At 37.0% G+C, this 19,405-nt stretch overlaps 1 protein-coding gene across 2 annotated transcripts in view; it reads left to right on the top strand.

The window, feature by feature from the left end:
- Positions 1 to 19,405, top strand: part of GABRG2 (gamma-aminobutyric acid type A receptor subunit gamma2) — a 65,307-nt gene that overhangs the window by 8,669 nt on the left and 37,233 nt on the right. For both annotated transcript variants that reach the window (XM_054079859.1, XM_009565048.2), the window contains exons 2-4: positions 14,892 to 15,040; positions 16,685 to 16,752; positions 17,693 to 17,913. In XM_054079859.1, coding sequence (XP_053935834.1) covers positions 14,892 to 15,040; positions 16,685 to 16,752; positions 17,693 to 17,913 — 438 coding nt within the window. The remainder of the gene's footprint in view (positions 1 to 14,891; positions 15,041 to 16,684; positions 16,753 to 17,692; positions 17,914 to 19,405) is intronic.

Raw genomic sequence — 19,405 nt, 5'->3', positions numbered from 1 at the left:
GATTATTTTTCAAGAGAGAGAAAAAGAGATAGATGGAGGAAGAATGAGAAAGAGAACAATTAAGAACAAATAATATTAATGAGATAATGCTAGAAAGCCTTACTGAACTAATCAATGTATTATTCAATATATTATTAAGTTATAATGCTCTCCTGGGAACTGCTAATCAATGCATGTGGTTGATGAAGCTGGAGACGTGTCAGCAAACCAGAAGGAATTATGTTTATGATGGTCAGAGAAAGAGATCAGCTATATCTTGGCCATTTTTGTGTGTATCCTATGAAAGGGCAGCATAGGATGTACTGTGCTTTTGCTCTCCAAAGGCTGATGAGGTAACAAAAGACTCCACATCGCAGATTGACACTAGGCTTCAGTCAGATGTACAGCAGATACAGACACAAGCAAGCGAGAGCAGTCCATCGAGGAGTCTGAGAACACCTTTCCCCTTCTACTATCCCAAACAATGTCTCTGGTTTCTACTATTACAGGCCTAAGAGCCATGCTTCCAAAATTCAGGCATCCAAACTGTCTCCGTGTACAGAAAAGCAATCACCAGACCCTCACCCCAAATCAACAATATTATTCTATATGCAGATCATTAGCTCATGCTTATTTGTGGTAGCAGCCAACATCTTCAAAACAGTTGCAAAACCATTGCCCAAACAGATATCACACCAAAGGCAAACAAGCACACAGACATCAATGAATGAAGAATACCACTAAATAATTGATATATAATTAAAATTACAATCAGTCTGACCTTCTACAGATGATCTCTGATAGCTTTTAGAGTTACTTAAAACAAAAAGTAAGGACTTTAACCATGTGCCCAGAAATGCTGTACAGTTACAGGAGGCAGAACTGAAGGAGATAAGCAAGTGAATTATCAAAACTGGAATTAGACAATGTTTTTTTAACATAGTGACAAGAAGCCTGCTATTACTTCAAAGAGAAAACCAGTGCAAGGATTCAGAACGATGAACTGTTTGTCTTTGGGGCAACGACAAATAATATGACATTAATAATGTCTGTTTTCATTTTATTTCCATGGTTTCTAAAGCAAATGCTAAAAAACCTCACTAAGCTGCTTTAAAGACTTAAAGCATGCACTTAAAATATCTTAAAACCTTGATAAAGCTCTAATGCAGCACATGAGATTAAAGTCGCCACAAAACTTTAGGGCCAAATCCTTAACTTCCAAGTCCAGCATAACTAATGAGGCTCTGAACAACGTACCTAAGAGGCAATGATAAGCAGCATGAAAATATTCTTCTCTGCCACTGGTTATTTTGATACAGATCCACAACTCTGCCTCCTTGACGAGAAAAGGTTGTAAAACTAAGATCTGTTTCAGCCATGTGAGGACAGTGTTTCTTTCCTCTCACAACATGCCACCACTACCTCTAGAGAGAGTTCATTTCTTAGAAATTAAATTAAGCAATTCCAAATTATTTGCTATTAATATCCAACCACTTTTAACCACTTTTATACCCTCTTAATAGACTTTAACCACTTAACATCCAATCACTTTTACTCTGGGTATATTTCTTAATAAGGATTATTTCTACAATGAGTTCCAAAATTTACTATTGAGTTATCTGGGGATTATATGTGTGAAAACAAACCCTATATAGATTTGATTGTAGAAGGGAATATGGCTAATTTTAGCCTTACAGATGGATTTTAGTAGATACTATTTTAAGCTTTGAAATAAAATTAATCTTTGGCCAGAATCCAATCTTTTTAGCTTACACAGTAACTTTGAAAAAGTTCTGAGTATATGAAGGCTCTTGCAGTGTATTAGAAAAGAAAATTGTTCCCAGCTTTAATTATACCATTTGTTAAGGGATTAAAAAAGACGAGAAAACATACTATATCTGCAAAATCAATTCTTCTGTTACGGTCCCCAAAGAACTCTCTCTTTTAAACTCTCTATAGAAAACAAGCAGCAGAGGTGATTAAATTCAGTGCAGTATACATTCAGATTGAAAAATGAGAAATGTTTTTTATGTTCAATTTTTAGCTGCATATTCAATGTCTTGAGCTCTTAAATGAAATAGTAATGAAAGGATTTAATGAAAAAAAAAACCCCATGAGCTTACTAGTCAAATTTTCTCCACTCATAAATAGTACATTTTTAGTTTACCTGCAAGAATTCCAAACAACACGTTGAGAATATATTTCTTTAATTGAGACATTACATCTGTGATGACACCTTGGGAAACTGGCTGAAGTAGCTAAAGTGGTGTTCAATTCTACAGGGTTTTAAGCATTTAAGCCTTCATCCAAGAAAGCACTTTCACTTGTGTTTAAATGTTTACCAACATGGTTTTCTGCACCAGGATCAGAATACTGAACAGTTGGTGTATGAAAACCATAATCCTGGAAAATCCAACAGATATAAGCTAGAAATGCCAACATTGTCAGCAAGTGTGTTCCAGCTAAGTCTTCTCTTCTAAATTATTTCACTGTTAATGTCTCCTGAAAAACTGTAGGGCTTGCAATATCACCCGTTCTTTATTTAAAAAATTATTTGAGGTATATTTGCCAAATTCCTCAGGGATTCAGGAGGGTAAATATCATGTAGAAGTTTTGCTTCAGTGGCTTCCAGTGGAATTTCTTCTCACCAATATCCTGCCAGTTACTCTGTGTAAGTCTGTAGCTCATAAAAAGCTGCTGGAGCTGCAGCAAGGGAAACTGATGATGAATTTATCCATGTGGGAGATATGCTATGATTAGTAAAACATCTTTATCCTTCCATACCTTCTACCCATGTTCCATTACTTTCAGGGGTTTGCCCAACCTCCAGGTTTTCAGATCTCCATCCTCACCTGACGGTCCCATCTGCATCTGTTTGAGTCATGAAAAGGTTCTTGCTGTTTTTAAAAAGTTCCTGATTATACAGTTTGGATAAGATCCACAAAGGAACAGCAAAATCTCTGAAGCATCATAGTGCCTTCTCTGTACCCACAGAAACAGGGTCTGAAACCATCTGCATTTTGCCAGTTAGCTTATTCTTAACTGTCACGATAGTTTGTGCAGCTACCCTAAATATCTTCATGGATCACGTGTAGGCGGTGCTCTTAAACGGAGCCTCCACAGCTGGGGATGGACTAGTTCAAGATGACCTAGTAATGTCAGATGGTAGCAGCTGCCTCTCACTACGCAGTCTTGTATCAATTCACCTTTAAAGTTACTGCTGTTGTGCTATACTAGATGCTCCACAGAGCTCTGAGAAAAGCCCAAGAAAACCTGCTGGAGATCTGGACAGAGTGGCCTGAATATATGGAAGTTTTGGGTTACATCTGAAATTGTCTCTGCAGCACACTTAGCCACAGTATAGAGCTGCAGTGAAGACAAGGAGAAAAAAAAATCCTCTTATATAATCTTTCAAACTAAAGGAAACATTTTCACCTCTGTGCATCTCTCTGTATTTTGTACCATTCTCTGTAGTATCTTCTGCACTCTGTGTTATTCCATTGCCAAACATATTTTGAAACTCTATGTACATGAGCCTACATCTCCTCAACCCTAATGTGGTTTCTCCTCTCCAGGAATTTCAGAAATAAATTGGTAATAGTTGTACCTTATACAATTGGGTTCCCAATGCAGTTTTTCAAAGTAATGTTTTTGGACTACTTTTATGGTTACAGCTACTGCTATTTCTGACCCTTGTAAGCAGTTCCACACATTAATCAAACTGTACCTTCTGTTTGTGCTCAGTTGTTGGTCTGGATCTTGCCCTTTTTTCAGTTATGAGGCATCCATCTTTCTCTACCCATGAATAACATCTATTTATAAATTTACTTTCTAGTAGCTTTCTCTTTAAGTTTATTTCCTGATCATTACTTCTCTGATCATTATCAGAACAATGACAATTTATAAACTAAAACTCTACTATATAGATTAGAGATAGTCAAAAAAAGTATGCCACAATATTTGTGGAGGAAAAGAAAAGTCTGGTAGATATATGTTTTTATGTGTGTGAAGTAGAAATTGCTCCTATTTTCCTGGTGTTTTGACTAGCCTTAATAGTCACATTTAAATATAAGGGATGGGAAGATAGGCTTTACAGCGATCATTATGCCTAGCCCACTCAAATGTCAAAAATTTCAGAGCTAGGTAGAATTTGCATGATATTTGCCTTAAACTTTACATACTGGAGACTGATAAAAAGGCCAAAAATAGAGAAATGAGACACTGACTGAACCCATACATAGTTCTTCTCATTAAAATAAAGCTGCTGAGCCCCCATATTATTTACTGGTTAGAACCATTAAAACTATTTCTCTCTTTTCAGTAAAAGATTTTGACGTTTTGGCATAAAAAGCTGAAGATACTTAACAGTGAGGTTTTCTTCCTGCGGAGCAGTTATCCAAAGTACATGTTTTAGACCTTTTTTTTGTAGCCCAACATTTCTTTTTGGAATTGTGTTCCAAAGCATTTGTCATAGTGGGGCATAAATACAAAAGGAAGAAGTAGAAGCTTTGCATCAATATTTACCTTGGAAGGAACATTTGGTAGTTGCAACGTGTAGCCCTGCAATCCAGCATCACCATTCCTAAGGACAGGCCATAGTCTTTGCGTTGAGCTTGCAAGGCCTCAGGACAGAGCCTTGTCAGGCCTCCTGGGTCTGAACTTTTCTTGACCTGCCCACAGCTTTGTTTTACTCTGTTTAGCTGCCACAGCAATTCCTCCAATCGACCAGGCATCTATGACTAATTCGTTTGACTTTCTGTACGGTACAATCATAGTTCTATACAGACAAGAGTAACAAGCAGTGACGCTAAGAAGAACAAGTTGTTTATACAGTTACGTAGTGTGGAGAAATACAAGCCTAGTGCAACAGCGGAGGACCTGAGAAGTGGATACAGAATGGAGCACAGAGGGGTACAGGCATGGGGTGACATTGCCATTGAGTAACCCTGTCTGGGTGCACTTTACACCGGAGGTGCCAACAATCCTTATCCAGGGGCTACGCTGTTAACATGGCCCACAGAATTAAGGAGATCCTGACATGAAGCCATCCCGATAACACCAATCACCAAGGGAAGTCCATCAGAATTCCACTAAAACACCAACACAGGCCATTTCATCAAAATAAATAAATTCTATAGGGGGAATTCAGGCATACTTGTTGACAATTTTCCTACTCAGCTGACATAGAGACATTAGCTTGTCACTTACATTCCTAATGTATCACACATCTACCCCAATATCAGAACTAAATTCCACAGCCACCCCCACACAGTCTGTTTTATGAGCATGAATGCAAACAGCGTCTTGCATGATATAAGTTGGATTATGTGGGAACACGTGGGTTACTATTGGTTACAATGCATTAAAAATGAAATTAAATCATAAGCATTGTTTAAGAAACCCCAACAAAAAACAGTTTCATTTTCACCATTTGCTTACACTCAGTTTGTGAATGAGATAGATTCTTGATGAGTTAATTAAAGATGTGTATCAAAGCAACTATTTTCTGTTCATTCAGCTCTTTCTTCAAGACACATTTCTATATAATAAACATTTTAGTATTGATACTTCCATGGTCCAAAAGAAGCAAGAATTAAGAATATACTCAGAACACATTCATACTAATTTAAATTTTTTTTGACTGGTTCCCTAATCATTCAGGGCTTATCTAACCCGCTTGGTTTACTGAAGTTGATATAATGTTGCTGATAAGTGTGATGAAATTGTGATTTCCAGCAATGCAACGTCATTTCCTAAGGCATAGCTAGTGCTTGTTTCTTCTTTCATAATGAGATGGCTTATCCCCATGCCTGGTCTTCACTAGACTCAAATAATAAGGCACATTTATACACCTATTTATGTTATAAAAATGTTCTACAGTTACATGCAGAGATGATATAACTTGGCTTATCATAGCAAGCAGGTCACTAATTCTTTAAGTGGGGTAAACATTCAAAGTTCCCAACTCCCAGCACAGCTGTGAACACCGCACCATAATGTTTTGCTCTGTACTGACAAGAATGAAAACGTTCCCTGACAGATTTAATTCTAATGAGTTATTCTGTTTAACTTGAATTTAAAGCTCACATCCATAGATGAAAAAAAGGTATTCCAAATCTCAAAAAAAATGCTCAGGGTTACTCAATAAGCAAAACTGCTGACGTTTCTAGCACCTCATGTGTTTGTTTTTAAACATTGACAAATAGCGATATGAAGATGACTATATTATGAATGATTGATTCCAGAAGTGACTTCCTTCTGGGAGAAATTACCATGCTGACAAAACATAGAAAAATATTGTGCAAGTACTCTGAAAAGACATGGATAAGAGTACCTCACAGGGTATTACAGAACAAGAAACTTTATGCTTTCATTTTTCAAATTTAATTGAGCAACAGGATTGGGGGTTTTGAGATAATGTTGTTTAAATAGATGGCTGGAGGGCATCCATGTTTTCCTAGTCTCACACACTGAGAACAGAATTAAGCTTTTTGCTCCTCTTGTTAATTTATAGTGAAATTTTAAAGCAATCTTTTCTAAAAGCAGTGTACCTTATTGGGGAAGAGAAATTACATATAATAGTAACAGATGACAATTACATACAATAAAACACAGCCAGGGAAAATGAAGAGAGCTGGCACTAAAACAGACCTAGTCGGATTACATTACAGTAATGGCCATTAACTTAACTCCTCTTGAGCTTTCCCAGCTATAGCGGAAATCGGAGCCGAGTAATAACAACAGGCAAAAATCATGCTCCAAGTGCCTTACATTTCACATGCAAAGATGCAGAGAATAGTTTTAAAGTAAATGAAAAAAAAAGAGAGAAGAAATGGGGGTGGGGGGGAGAGAAGTGGAAAGTAAACTGAAGAAAACCCTTCTAAGTTTCATGTAATTCCAAGGTTAACCTTTTACAATTAGATATAGCCAGATAATTCCAAACAAAGTAGATCAACTCAAGCTAATGAAGAAGAATATCTGAACCTATTGCTCCCTTTTCTGTTTGTTTCTATCCAGTGTTTTTCTTTGCCACTAAGATGAGTTGCCATAACTGCAGTAAAAAGAGAGAATCTACATGAGCAGATCATACATCCTCCAGTAAACAAAATGAAAGGAAGCATATTCATAAAAAAACTCCAGCTTAAAAAAAAAATTGAAATAACAATCTTAAATTACAGAGTCAATCTTAAGTTACAGAGTCTTATCTAAATCATCTGATCACATCTTTGACTCCTCCAGAGTTCTCATAAGTATAAACGCCGCACTTCAAGCTCAGGCTGTTCAAAATGAATGATGTGTACTTGTTGCTGTAATTATCTCTCCTGCTCCTTACTGGCTACACAAGTTTGTTTCATCCTGCTGCATTTTGCTGTCCTCCCTGGGGGTAGCATGTATATCCTCTCCCTGTCTATAAGTTTTATATTGTGGTGCAACTCAGTTTTGGTCAATTTTATTGCTCTGCTCTGACAGATCTGAAGATGAAAATCCTTTATCAATTTACTCAACCAATGTGCCCCAACTCTCTGCTGGAGAAATTGATTCTAGACCGGCTGCTACATTTCAGCTTTTTGTTCTTTGCCAGGACTGGTCCCTGTTTCGGGCAAGTCTGGTGACAACTGACGAAGAGCTCATTTTGTTGCTACTAGAATTATTTTAAAAGGGACAATAATCCTTATGCTCGCTCACAACTTGGGTCCAACCAGTTGTGCAATATAAAAATTTTACTGTAATTTTTCAGTACAGTAAATTAGAAAACACATTAACCATTACAACCCAGAAGTTTTATTGGTAGTGCTTTCAATAAATGCACTTAAAGGGCTTTTTTGAGAAGAGTTTTCACAAGCATATAGGAAGGAAACAAAACTTAAACAAAGCTAATTTTTTCATTTTCAGCGTTTCTTTGTAAACACTTCTGTAGCCACATTCAGGTGAATCTGCAAATATAGAAAATAGATGCTTTAATTATAACTACAAAGGGCTAAAACTTATGCTATATTAAGGTGCAGTAACTCATGTGAGTGCAAATCTTGCGGAAGATACAGAATGATAGCAAGATAAATCACACTGTTAGATTGATAGTTTTATCGCAATAAGTACAAAAACATCATTGCCATATAATATTTTAGAAGTCTATGAAGAAGTTTAAGAACTGGACTGCTTTACACAAGATAGCTGGCAAGCACCAGTGAGGGTACTGTAAGCTGCTCAATGTATAGAAGGGGTCCTGTAAAATCCTCAGCATTGCTACTTAGGTGCTGTGTTGTCAGGCATCATCTCATCCAGTGGAAAACAATGTAAATGTTCACAGGAACATGGCCAGCCTTTAAATCTCAATGCAGGAATAGTTTTCAGAAATAACAGTTTGATTGCTGGTAGTTTAGGGCCCTCATGTACTGTAAAGATGACAGAAAAGCCATCTGCTGGGAGTACTCATCTGTGCTACTCTAGTGATTGCTGAGTCTCGAATACCCATTTTGAGACTTGTGTGTTCAGTCCCTACTCAAACTGAGTGTTTCAGTTTTCGCAATTTATTTATGAGAAGTGCAATATTATTTTAATAATTATTTTGTTGTAAACTTCATACCTCTGTGACTTAGGAATGACAAAAAAACCCTTAGCTTTGTTTTGGCTTTAAGCAGTGATTATTTCATGGCAAGTTTTTAAATACTTCACATGGTTTGAATAGTTCATGGAATGAATGAATGAATGAATGTAGCAGCTGCCAAGGAGACAGTCTTCTACAGGTGACCTACCTAAAAATCCAACCTGCCCAAATCATTAAGTAGAGTTCTTACGAACTTCTTTGGCCTCCCTTGCTACATGACTATGCCAAGTGGCCAAAATACAGGTAGGGGTCCTGGTTTCCTTGTCTGAAACAAGCTTTTCTGGGAACACGGTGAAGCTAGCACTTTGGGCTCTTCTGGAATACAGCTTCATCGTAGGCACCAGAATTGCAGTCTTACCAGCACCAGAGCACTGGGTGGAGGGAGAAGGACAACAAGGCATTTTCACTGTGATTTCTTAGGTCAAATACCTCAACAAAGTCTCCATTTCCTTTTATGAAACTTCTGATAACAGACTGCATCTCCTCTTTTCCTCTCTGAGCAAAGCATTATTCTGAGTTTCCATCTCTGTTGCGGGAATCTACTTAGGACGAGGTTAATCTTCACATTACATAACTTACAACCCTGAGAAAAGTGAAGCCTGAGTATTGTGATGAACATTTAGTAGCAAAAGAGAAAATAGGTACCATTTCTATGGTAAAGTCAAGAGCCTGGCCCTGGGCACAGCGTGAGGATTTAAACAGTATAAACGGACAGAACAGAAACAAGAACAGCTCTCCGTGTTCAGAAAACTCAGCATACAGCTTCACAAAAACATTTTTTATTTGAATTGAGAAAGCTTTACTTAAAATATGATTGACAGTCAACAAGAGAGAATATAGATACAGAGAGATTTCCACAGACACTGTAATCTCCTACAAATATGTTATTCTCTACATGCTCATATGTCACATCTGCATACAGCTCTGTATCCAGAGTGGGAACTTGGAATATGTCCTTCCCTCACAGTGAATGTTGTATCATCATGAATAATGCATGACCTGTAGATTAGGGCAATTTTTTATGCACATCAGAGAATGAATTTAGCTTGACTACTCATTAAACTAAACAGTTCTGTAAGGTAAAATAGCAAGCCTTGTTTCAGTCCCTTGCTGAGAGGTAGAAAACATTGGCGCTTTAAGTGGAAGACTTAACCATAGGCATAAGTAGGTTACTAAATCTTTGCTGTAGGCTCTGTAGCTTCTATAGTCTACTTGATATGAAAGATGAAATGGGTCAGATTTTTTTGACAAATAAACTTAAGTTTTTCATTAGAGTTAAACTCTTAGTTGTTGGCTGTTCAGCACTTCTACAGGTCTATTTCTTTAGGCATTCTGTGGCTACTCTGAGTCTGCTCGTAAACACCAATGCAATAGCAGGCAGATTCCAGCAGGGATAATGACTCTTGTGTGATGTTTCTTAATAGAACATTTGGAAACAGTTGAAACTAATTTGCTATATTTAGAAAAGTTAAAGGACAGAGCCACAACAGGTACAAACTGGCATATCTTATTTAAAGTCACTGAAATTACAGAGACGTTGACCACCTAAATATATGACCTCACATCTGACAGACTGGGCAGTCATGGTAGGTGTTTGAGTCAGAGAAGAATAAAAATTCCCTTCTACTACTTGCAACAAGTAGTGAAAATCACAATCTTGTGGATTAGGAAATATTTACTTTATTTCAAAGGGATACATTTGTGAGTTATTGCTCACTAATGAAATAAGATGTGCCCAATCTGTTCCTCAATTTAGACTGAAAAATTATTGCTGTTATCTGTGATTTTAAATAATGTATAGTGTATCTTCACCAACATATGGCAGTGTTTCTCCAAGATATACTACGTATTATTCTTCTGGAAATTACATTAGAATGTTTATGACAGAGAGATGTCATGGAAGAGCAGAGATCATCAAATGTTACGAAGCAGAATTTATGTGAGCAAATAACTAAAATACAGAAGTTTTGAAATAGATAACCCACCTTTTATTTTGATTTTTGAACCAAAGTATTTAAGACAAAGGCCTTGAAAGGATAATAATGTAAGACAGCTAAATAGCATTAATATAAATATTTGTTAAATTTTACTAAAGCGATTATTATTTTTATGCAGGTATCAATCTTACTTTCATGGAAATGAAAGCAAAAAAAGAAAAGAAATCACACTGAATCTATTAAAAAGATAAATGGATTCCCAAATTGCAACGTGGACTCCCAAGGTTTTGGACTGCTAAGAGAATAGCATACCAGCACATTAATGAAACCTTTGACCAATGGGCTTTGCTCTGTCTTCTGAACAAGGCTCAGAAATGAAGATTAAAAAAATATTTTCTTAGTAAATCAGTGATTTCTCAGCAGAGATATCCCCTAGGACTGACTGAACTAGTCTACTATTTCAACATATTTCCAGTATTGAAACAATGCCTTTACTGCTAAGAGTTCTGTGAAAGAGGCTATGCCAGCGACATAAGGCATCTTTTCATTAATTCTTTATTGCTTGTCAGTGAAGACAGTTCTACCTCCAGTAGGTACCTCTGCCCCTGTGAGTTACACTTGCCTTATGAATTATTAAATGCTGCCTGCATGATACTGCAAAAAACTTCTGGACAATGTGCACTAGCAAAGACCTGAAGAATCCAAATATTTTGTTTGCATAATCTCAGTTTATGCTAAAGTTACAGCTCCCCAACAAATGCTCAAAAGAGATATATAAATGTTATAAATCAAGTAACAACTTCTTCAATGCAGAATTAGGATTACTATGTATATTTTACAGCGAGGAAGATGATAAAGATGAGTTAAAACACTTTTTAGCCTCTGCCATGGTAAAAAATCATTGGCAGAATGAGGTTTGTGTGTAATTGCAGAGTGAGACACCAGTTCAGAGATCTTTGCACATTTGGTCAAAAAAAATTAAAAATATGACTTAAAGTTGTGCTATCATCCCCTTCATAAATATTCCTGTAGTCCAAATTAATGCATTTTCTGTTCTAAATTAATAAAAGCTTTTTAGCATGTAGCAATTTCTGTACTCTACCTGCTTTGCAAAGATTTATTTGAAGCAATTTGACACAGGCAGAGTCCCCCTGAATGTCAGGCACGCTAACGGTTATACACACGCACGTGTATATGTAAGTAAGTAATTACAATCAAGCTCTCGCAGGCAGGCTTAGTTGGCAAACCGAGCAGGGATTGGACCAGATAACCAGCAAAAACGCTTTCTAACTTTAATTACTCCACAGCTCAAAGTCTCAAGTTTTATATTTGACCCCCTTCAACCATCTGTTTTCCAAACAGGAAAACTAGATTTATGTAGAGTGGTCTTGCAGACACCTCACAATGGCATTAATGTCAGAAATGGGAATATCTCAAACAATAAGATTCTGTGTGTGTGTGAGAAATAACTGTCAAGAAATTATTCTGTAATCTGCAAACAGGTAAATATGTGCTTCTTTGAATACCTGTAGTATTATAGTATAGTAGATTTGAAAACTTCTAGCAGTCATAAAAATAAAACCAGATTTCAGTATGCATTTGGGTGTAATCTGGGTTTTATTGAGTTTGTCCTAGGCATTAAAAGCATTTGCAAAATTTAGGCTATATAATCAGAAGGGCTGATCTGAAAATCTTGAACAGATGAAAAGGGCTTTGTCATTATAAGTTTCATTAGTGTTAATGGTATTGCACAACTAGAGCTCTGCTTGTCTAAACAGAGCTGCACCTCTGACTGTCCAGGCTAGCATGCAGTTTTACACAGACATTTAGACAACATGGACACCCATGCTAGCTTGTGATCCATTTGAAATTCAGATAAAACGTGGAATTCACTGGCTTTTTTTCCCTGGGTATATTGATTGTATTCCCTCTCCACTATCTCAAACTAATCTCATAAAGCATTTGCCGGTTTTTGAGATTTGGAGTGTCAAAATGGCTTGAAGTGGCAGACGAGCAAATAATTATTTCACACCTACAAACTATTACCAAGAGGAAACGGAAGTTTTAGTTACTGTGGGCTGCTGTTCAATAAGGTTATTCTAGACTTGAGACAAGTCCTAGGCAAATGGACTCTTTTACCTTCTAATCTTGCACTGTCCAGTAGACCAGACCCTACTACCCACCTGTTTGGACATTCAAGCTTTCTCATCACATTAATATAGAAAACATGTTGCCTTTGTGAAAGAATGTATTTTATAACCTTTTCTTTTCCATTCAGGAAATCTGTTCTTTTCAGAAAATGGAGGTTTAATTATAAAATGTTTAGTTTAGTAAAATGTTTAGTTATAAAATAGGAGTATGACTTTTTATAGGTAAAGTTAGGTTTTTTTGTTCACTTTGTATAGACTGAAAACACGTAATCTAGCGCCTTCTGTTTGCAAAGACTTTATTTAGAAGGATTTCCTTTCCTCCAGGAGAGAAAACCTTGCTTCCATTATGTTCCTTTGAATTACAATTAGATCTTCGAACTCCAGACGGCAGAATATACACGTTTCCCCCATCAATTCAATTATTCTGGCCTGTTTGTCAGCACCAGCAAAAGTAGCACATTACCAATTAAATCTTCACTTTCATTGCCAGTAAAACACTACATGTTCAGGCCTATGTAGCCAGAGGGAGAAAGTTGGGTTGCCTATTCTTGCTCTGGGAAGCTGAAGCTCCCAGATCCTATCGCTGGTGCAGGGAGGGTTAGGTGGTGCCTGGAGGCTGGAGTCGGTAGTACTCAGTATATGTAACGAAGGCATAGATGAACCTAGCTTCACTAGCAGCTTCCTAGCTTAGTTAAACGCAATACAAGACTGGCTCTCTCATGCATGTTATGCACTCCTAGTCGCTACAGCCCTGTATGCAGTTCAGGCTTCTTCAAATTCCAGTGTACCCTCGGCACCTCCTGGAAAGCCGAGTCTTCCAGAGAGAGGCTTAGCTGTGCTGCAGCTCTTAACAGCCTGTAGCCTGTTAGGCTGTGCCCATGGGAAGAAAGAGGCTAAAGCCTCTTTAGTAGCTGAGTTGTGTTTGTGCAGTTGGCTTACAGCTCCCAAGAGCCCAACATGGGAAAGCCTTGGGACATACATTCTGGATAGGTATAAGCAGGACAGCGCTGCACAGAGGAGCGAGAAAGACCTCAGCGGAGCAAAAATCTATGTTAACAGAATGGTGCACTCGGACCCTGGGACTAGTCATCCCTTCACTGTTGCCTCCACGACCATGGTTGGCCGTGTTTGCTTTCAGCCTTGTGTGCTAAGCACCAGTTCCAGCCCTCATGACCATCAGCTGCACTGTGCTCTTTCTCACTTCTGAATAGATTCTGGTTAAAAAATGGAAATAATTAAATTTTCTGCTTTTGACCCATTCGTATCCAGACTCCACTCACTGGCTTAAGACATTTGTAGCATCATTTAGATTTTTCATATCCAGCAGCATGCAAACTTTGCCACAGAAGCAGGTCAGGAAAGAAGGACACTGGCATATTATGCAAAAAACTTACAGTTGCCTAGCACCCTTCAGCTGATTACCAGTGACATTCTGAAATGAAAATATCTGATGATGTCATATTCTAAAGTAGTTTCACTGTTCTCCTCTAGAACTGGAGGCAAAGATTTTAAGAAAACAAAACATCCACTAAGGCTGGTCTGCACCTTTCTGATTCCTAACTTGCCCTGTGCCAAGTAGGTTGAATTACACTGGATCTGCTGTTGTACAGCTCAGTAGCAGAAAAAAACAGTAGACAGACTTTTTATCTTCTCTGCATTCTGTTTAGCGAAAGTGAAAATTAAAACTATGGGCAAAAATTTGTGCTGAACTTTCCAAAAGTACAATAAGCTCAGGTTCACCAGAGTGGGGAAAAGCTGTGTGACAGTTTGTTTGAATGAATCTAATTATTGGTCTTGTCAGTAATGTGTTGCATCAAATCATTCTCTCAGAGAGAAGTAATGCAACAACACTGTGCACATACTGAGTGATATTTTGGTGGAGAGTTGCATAAGCTAAGTGACAATTAGAATTGTTTCATAACCTGAGTCAGTGAAAGAAAAAATAGTCATGTCAAAGGTGATGAGCAGTGATGTTCCTCTGAATAGGCAGAATATGATCTCAACTGTACAAAATGAAATGTTGCTGAAGTGAACTGTAACCTCAAGTGTTGCGTACATGACATCTGTACCGGGAATCTCCTTTCACGAAGCAGGCAATTTTTCAATATTTTGTACAGTATTATTAAAACCTGAATTATGTGTGTATTGTCTCTGAAGAGCCTGCCTACAAATTCCTATTTTTCAAGGCTTTCCATTTCTTTATTTTTATTTCTTTAACAGTTCTACCCAAAAGGGAGATGATGATTATGAAGATTACACTTCAAATAAGACTTGGGTCTTGACTCCCAAAGTCCATGAGAGTGATGTCACTCTTATTTTAAATGGCTTGCTGGAAGGATATGACAACAAGTTGAGACCTGACATAGGAGGTATGTTGGTTTTCTTTTTAGACAACTTTCGATTCAGCAGCGAAGAGAAAGAATTTTCATAGCATATCATGCTACATAGGAAGCAGAATCCAATCACAGTAGTTATGAAAACAAAATCCAACATAATAAAACATTAGTGACATAAAAGTAGTCATAATTTTGGAAGCTAACACAATTTAAGATTGCTAAATCAATCCCAAGACATCTAATAAGACTTCTGTGATTTGCTCAATCAGGCTGCTTATAACAATGCACCTGCATAGGAAGTTCAGAAATTAACTTCTGGGAAATGAAAAAGCAAGTTTTTATCTTCTTTGTATATCTAAGTGAGAGTGATAGTGACTCATAACTGATATATTGGAAAGGAAGTCCAAAATGAGGATAACAAAGCCTGATCCTTGCACGATGCGATCGACACAGGCGGTCTCTAACAAGAGCAGGTTGGCATTGACTGATGTGGCATGGTCCCTTACTCGCACAGCAGGGCAAGAAGTGACTGGGGAAAGAGCCACAGAGGTTCACAAAGACAACTGCAATCTAATAAGGCCAACCTCGTTAGATTTCCCCCTCAGCTGATGTAAGTACACAGAATCAAGACTGGACTCGACTCATAACAGAAGCCTTATTTGACTGAATCACCTTTTGCAGAAATCTTACACTCCACTGATTAACGAGGGATCTTGGAGAGAGAAATCTCCTCAAGCTGCTGAAAGTCAGCCTGAGACGGCCCCATGGATGCACAGAACAGGCAGGCAGCACCTCTGTAGAAGAGGATTCAGCAGTAATAAGATTACAGAAAAATGCAAAGAGAATTCATGGATGAGGCAGGCAGAGGAAAGCAGAGAGCAGCAAGGTTAATGAAGGAAGCTGTTTCTAACAAGTGTATAGAGGCTTATAAACTAAGGAATTTTTCACAGTGAGGGATAATATGAGTATTTAACCTTCAATGTATGTAATAGCATAAATTAACAGAGGAATTTGTCTTAGTCTCCCCATCCAAGTCCTTAGAGAACAGAAACGAACTAAGCACTCATAAAAGCGCCTAGGAAAAAAATAATCATGTTTTAGTCAAGTTGTATAAGAGTAACAAAGTTTCAATAGAGTAATTTCAAAATAAATTAATCTAACAACTGTTTTTACTTCCTGTTTTAGAGCTTTGAGTATTATTTTTACTTTAGGCTCATAAAACTGCCATCTCTGCAGGCAACGACAGTCATGTTGTATTTGGCATTATAATGTAAAACAAGTGATGCAAAGCATCATAAGAAGAATAAGTTTGGTTTTGTTGATAGTTTTTTTGTCAGATGTGTTGCTGTGACCTGACACAAAATACACACAACTCCCCATCAGATATGACACTCTAAGGTAAAGACACTGGTTTCAAATCAATTGCTCTTGTTCCCATAGCATAAGCATATTTGTTCCAACAGAACAAACAATCTAAAAATTTGCCTCAAAGTGTCTCCAACTAAATTCAAACTAGGGACGTTGCTGCAAATTTATATTTATTGTATATGCACATTTAAATGTGAGGCATCCATAGCCATTCAAGAGAGGTACCTTAATAATCTGTTGCTTGTGTTTGATTTTCATGTAGCCGATTTTGACCTTCGCTCATGTTACTGATTACTGTTTCTCTTACAGTTAAACCAACAATAATTCACACTGACATGTATGTAAATAGCATTGGGCCTGTGAATGCTATCAATATGGTAGGTAAATGGTTGCCCGTTTTCCTATAATGTTCACTTTGTTACAAAGCCTCCATCGTTTTTCCATCATTATAAAGCTTCCATTAGTTTTAATGTTGTGCTATAACTATAGTATTTTAAAAACCTCATTATTATTGTGTATGCAAGGGCTGCATGAAATGTGAGGAGTTTGTAAGACAGGGAAACTGAGCTCTATGCTGAAAAGACAATAACAGTTTTAACATATCCTCACACTTTCAAGTGCTCTACTTTCAAGTGCTTTGTGACAGTTTAACGCCTGTAAAAGTGAGCTTCCAAACTCCTATAAGGAAAACCATTCACCAGTGATATTATCACCCTTCCACCAAGCCTGGATCCTCTCTGCTCTCCTTTTCCCAAAGATCCTACTGAAAAGTTTAATTATATCATCGTACTGGTGAAAGTGGTCCAGCCTTAACACAATGTCTGCTTCATTCTTGTAGTTTTCATGTATAGAAAGAAATCTCAGATTGCTATTTTCCATTCTGTAATTCCCTTTGCAGCTTCTTGCTGCCCAGTGGTGCCAGGGAACGCGAATCCTCACCACTTGTGATGTTAACACAGGCAATTAAGGCACCCAATTTAGCTCATATTTTTCCTGTCTTAAATCCAATAGAATTAATAATTGTTTTCCGACCTGATCAGGCATGGGTTGAGATGACACAGAAGTAGAAAAGCACATATATGACTCAAATTCAACTTAATTGCACCTGCTAATGGGAAAATAACACAATAAAGTGTTTTTAAATGATAATATTCGGCAAACCAAACCTTCAAACACTATCAAAAGATTGTTTTTATCAGTTCTAACACCATCTTCTGTACTTCGCTTTTTTTCACATGAAATTAAGGAAAGTATATCAGGAGTTATGTGAAATGCTGAATGCTATGTTTTCATCAGTATTTCTGATTAACACAACAGGAATATACAATTGATATATTTTTCGCCCAAACGTGGTATGACAGACGTCTGAAGTTCAACAGCACTATAAAAGTGCTCAGATTAAACAGCAACATGGTTGGCAAGATCTGGATACCAGATACATTTTTCCGAAATTCCAAGAAAGCTGATGCTCATTGGATAACGACTCCTAATCGGATGCTCAGGATCTGGAATGACGGCAGAGTGTTGTACACATTGAGGTATTTATATCTGACTTTTAATTTCAGTTTCTCTAGGGAAAGTCAAAGAGAAAGCTCCTGTGAATTCATGTCATTTGACATTAACCTGAAGGGAAAAAAAACAATGTTTTTTTTCCTATTTACTTATGCATACAACCCTGGAAAAGGGAAATATTTACAAGATGCTACCTGCATGCAATTTGTTTTATGTTGTCACAGTGGAGAGTTTTGTTTCTTTCTGTAGATTCTACTACTTGCTCCACAATAGTCAACGTTCATGTACTAAAATGAATATAAGCATTATTATAGTAATAAATCTTCATTTTCAGGTATGTTTTATTATTTGTCACTGGTTTGATCTGTACTGCCTTTTACCTTTTTGTTTGGTTAAAATGATGAATTAAATAAATCCTTGAATTAAGTGGGCGGTATGAAAGAGGTATTATATACAACGAATGCACCTTATTCTTAATTGATTTCAATTTAGCTAGTTGAAGTTCTACCCTGCAAAAGTGTTTCATTCCTCAAATATTTCATGCAAATAAGGATTACAATTTCAGTGTTGATGACTAAAGGTTTAATCAAAAACCTACAGGTATGCCATGTCCCACTAAAACTTTCATGAATCTGCAGTTGATATGCTTATCCCCGGATTTCTCGGTCATATGTATAGTTTTTCTTTTGAGACCATTTACCTTTAAAAACTATTTTTAATAAGTAAGTTATGCATATGCCTACACTGAAGTGTAACATATGCGATATGTAACATCTCAAATATCATGCTCCCAATGACCATACTTCCTGAATGTGAAAATCCCAAGTGCAGGTTTTTTACTTTTTCTTACATATATATTTCTATATAAAATGTAGACAAAACCAGCATTTGTTCAAGAGAATTTATAATTAAAAAAGAGAGTACAGAATCAAAGATGTTAGATATAAGACCATCTGAGTTTTAGACTGCACTGTTTTCCAAGTGTTTTTTCTGCTCTTGTTTTACTGCATTCCAAAAATAAAGTTTTGAAGATAAGTATACCCATCATTTTAATGAGTAGATCTGAAGCTTTGCTTAAGACAACCTTTCAAATGTTGCAACTGTCTGAATTACAAAAAGGAGTCTTATTCCATAGTTGTTTTATATTCATTATACATTGCATCACCAGAAGAGATAAGAGAATGACTGGAATTGAAATCCAATGCAAATCAAAGTTAATCTGATAAAGGAGATCCTAGGTCCACTTTTGAAATGTTAAATTTGGACTTGGCTTCACTACGGTCTTTTTTGGATTTCATTACCTTTCTCTTCAAACCCCTCAGCTGAATTAGAAAGACATATATCTGATGGAAATTAGAAACAGTTATCTGCTATTAATGTATACTTAGCTGTTGTGGTGAGTCAGAGCAAGTGCCAGTAAGAATTCAACCTGGATTGACTCAGAAGTGAAATATGAAAGTATCATCACAGCTCTGGGATCCTGTCCCAAATAGAAGAGAGGTCCAGAAGAGCTGGCTG

This window comes from Cuculus canorus, chromosome 14 (assembly GCF_017976375.1).
Source record: "Cuculus canorus isolate bCucCan1 chromosome 14, bCucCan1.pri, whole genome shotgun sequence".
Classification (NCBI taxonomy): domain Eukaryota; kingdom Metazoa; phylum Chordata; class Aves; order Cuculiformes; family Cuculidae; genus Cuculus; species Cuculus canorus.
This window is presented reverse-complemented; position numbering and strand designations above follow the sequence as displayed.